Source organism: Haplochromis burtoni, unplaced genomic scaffold, assembly GCF_018398535.1.
Source record: "Haplochromis burtoni strain Fernald_Lab_line unplaced genomic scaffold, NCSU_Asbu1 Contig_806, whole genome shotgun sequence".
Classification (NCBI taxonomy): domain Eukaryota; kingdom Metazoa; phylum Chordata; class Actinopteri; order Cichliformes; family Cichlidae; genus Haplochromis; species Haplochromis burtoni.
The window spans coordinates 95,378-97,291 of NW_024583167.1; the positions used below are offsets into that span (position 1 = coordinate 95,378).

Genomic DNA, 1,914 nt, shown 5'->3' on the forward strand with positions numbered 1-1,914 from the left:
TAGGCGTTGGACGCAGGACTCCGCTCGTAGGGGAACCTGCTGCGGTCATCTCTGTAGTAACCTGCAGACACAGGTGGGAGCGATGTCACTAAAAGTTCAGGGCAGAACAAAGCCGCAGAAAGCAGAAGTGAACGCACCTGAAATCTTTTTCAGAATTTGGCCTGAGTTTTTGAGATGTACTCTGAGGAGATCAAGCTGTTATTTTAGGGTTGATGTCTCTGTACCTCTTCTGTTTTCATATGAGTATGCCATAAATGTAATGCCTGTTTTTGACCTTGTGATTTGAAGCATGTGCCTTAAACTGAAATTCTCGCCCCAACAGGAGGGATGATGTAATCTGTCTTCTTGTTAGCACTCGTGTCCACAGTTTTCAAGATATTATGTTCAAATTCTGTGTGATGGGAGATACCAGTAACAGCTCCATATGGTGAAAGTTTGGTGAAAAGTCAAAATAAAGGTCACGCAGAAAAAACCTTATACTACGCAGACTTTTTGTCTTCACAACAATATAGCAGGCCTGCGATGGTTTAAGTAGCTAGGTTGGCTAAAAGCTGAGTTTGACCTCCAGAAACCAGAACAGCGTAAAACAACGCACGAATGTGTTAAAGTTTGTACAGAAGTCAACGATTTCAGCCAATTCTGCTCCGATCATAAATAAAATAAAATAAAATACAGCTTTAAGGTCATAGGTCAAAGGTCAGACATTGGCATGTTTCAGTAAAAACATCCTAAGACACCAAAACAGCCTTAACCTCTGACCCTAAATGCTGGCCTGGACCATAAGCGAGACATTTGGCCGGCGGTCACCATGGAGACCCACAGCCAGACTTTGTTTCTTTGGAGGTTCTCTGCTGATGTTTACAGATGTGGGAATACTCGGATGTGTGTGTGGGGTGTTTTTGATCGAGCTGAAACGTCGACCACGAACTCGTTATTGTACGGTTTCGTGGCAGTGCGGGAGAACAGACCTGGATGGATCACGGCCACAAGTCCTCCCAGCGACTCGGCCCCCCAGCGACCGTGGAACTTTGAGTCGACGTCCAGACAGAAGATGTAGTCGGCGCGGTTCTGAAGCTTCTTCTCGATCAGGTTCTGGATGATCTCCATCCTGCGAGCTGAGATCTCCTGCCAGCGGTTTGAGCTGGGCACTGAGCGCACCGTCAGCTGGAGGAGGAAGAGGAGGAAGGAGGCAGAGTCAGAAGACGAAGAATCCGCCAAGAGGCTGCGTTTGGTTACAGGATCCGTTTACCATTCTGCCGGCCGCCATGTTCACTTTGGGCACCTCGTTAGGGCGATCAGTGAACACGTAAAAGTCCACCCTGAAGCCAACAAAGAAGTGCTCCTCAGACGTCTGCAGAAAGTCCTTCAGGAACATGATGTACCTGTGCAGAGGAGAGGTCAAAGGTAAAGCCAGAGACGCTGCTTTTAGGCCTGCAGGGAAACCGAAGCGTTGTGATGTCACACTTACTTTCCGACAGCGAAGACTGTGGCAGCAATGGTGATGTTCTTCCTTTTGTAGATGCTGTCCAAGAGAAACGGGTTGAAGGTTCCCTCCCAGACCACCGGAGCCAACCACGGCGTCACCGTCACCACGTCAGTACGACTGCCATTACAGAGACACGGCATCATCATCGCCATCATCATCGCCATCATCATCATCATCTTTATCAAAAATACAAACATCATGACCAGGGCTCTAGAGTGTGACCAATTTGGTCGCACATGCGACCAAATTTTTCAGTGGTGCGACTAAAAAAAAATCTGCAACCTTCCCTGTGGTCAACAACAGACACACATTTTGCTCCTATCGTGGACTAAACCAATCAGAGATAGTCAGGGGCGGGACCTCTCTGATTGGCCGTGGTCCAGTTGAAAGTGCAGGTGGAAGTGGGAGGTGAGTAGCTTGAATAAAGC

At 48.0% G+C, this 1,914-nt stretch overlaps 1 protein-coding gene across 1 annotated transcript in view; it reads right to left on the bottom strand.

Moving 5' to 3' along the window:
* The window catches only part of LOC102307967 (globoside alpha-1,3-N-acetylgalactosaminyltransferase 1), a gene marked incomplete in the record, with an annotated part of 16,623 nt that overhangs the window by 1,479 nt on the left and 13,230 nt on the right, over positions 1–1,914 (bottom strand). Inside the window, 4 exon segments of the mRNA XM_014330446.2 lie at positions 1–61; positions 969–1,164; positions 1,250–1,382; positions 1,469–1,603. Coding sequence (XP_014185932.1) covers positions 1–61; positions 969–1,164; positions 1,250–1,382; positions 1,469–1,603 — 525 coding nt within the window.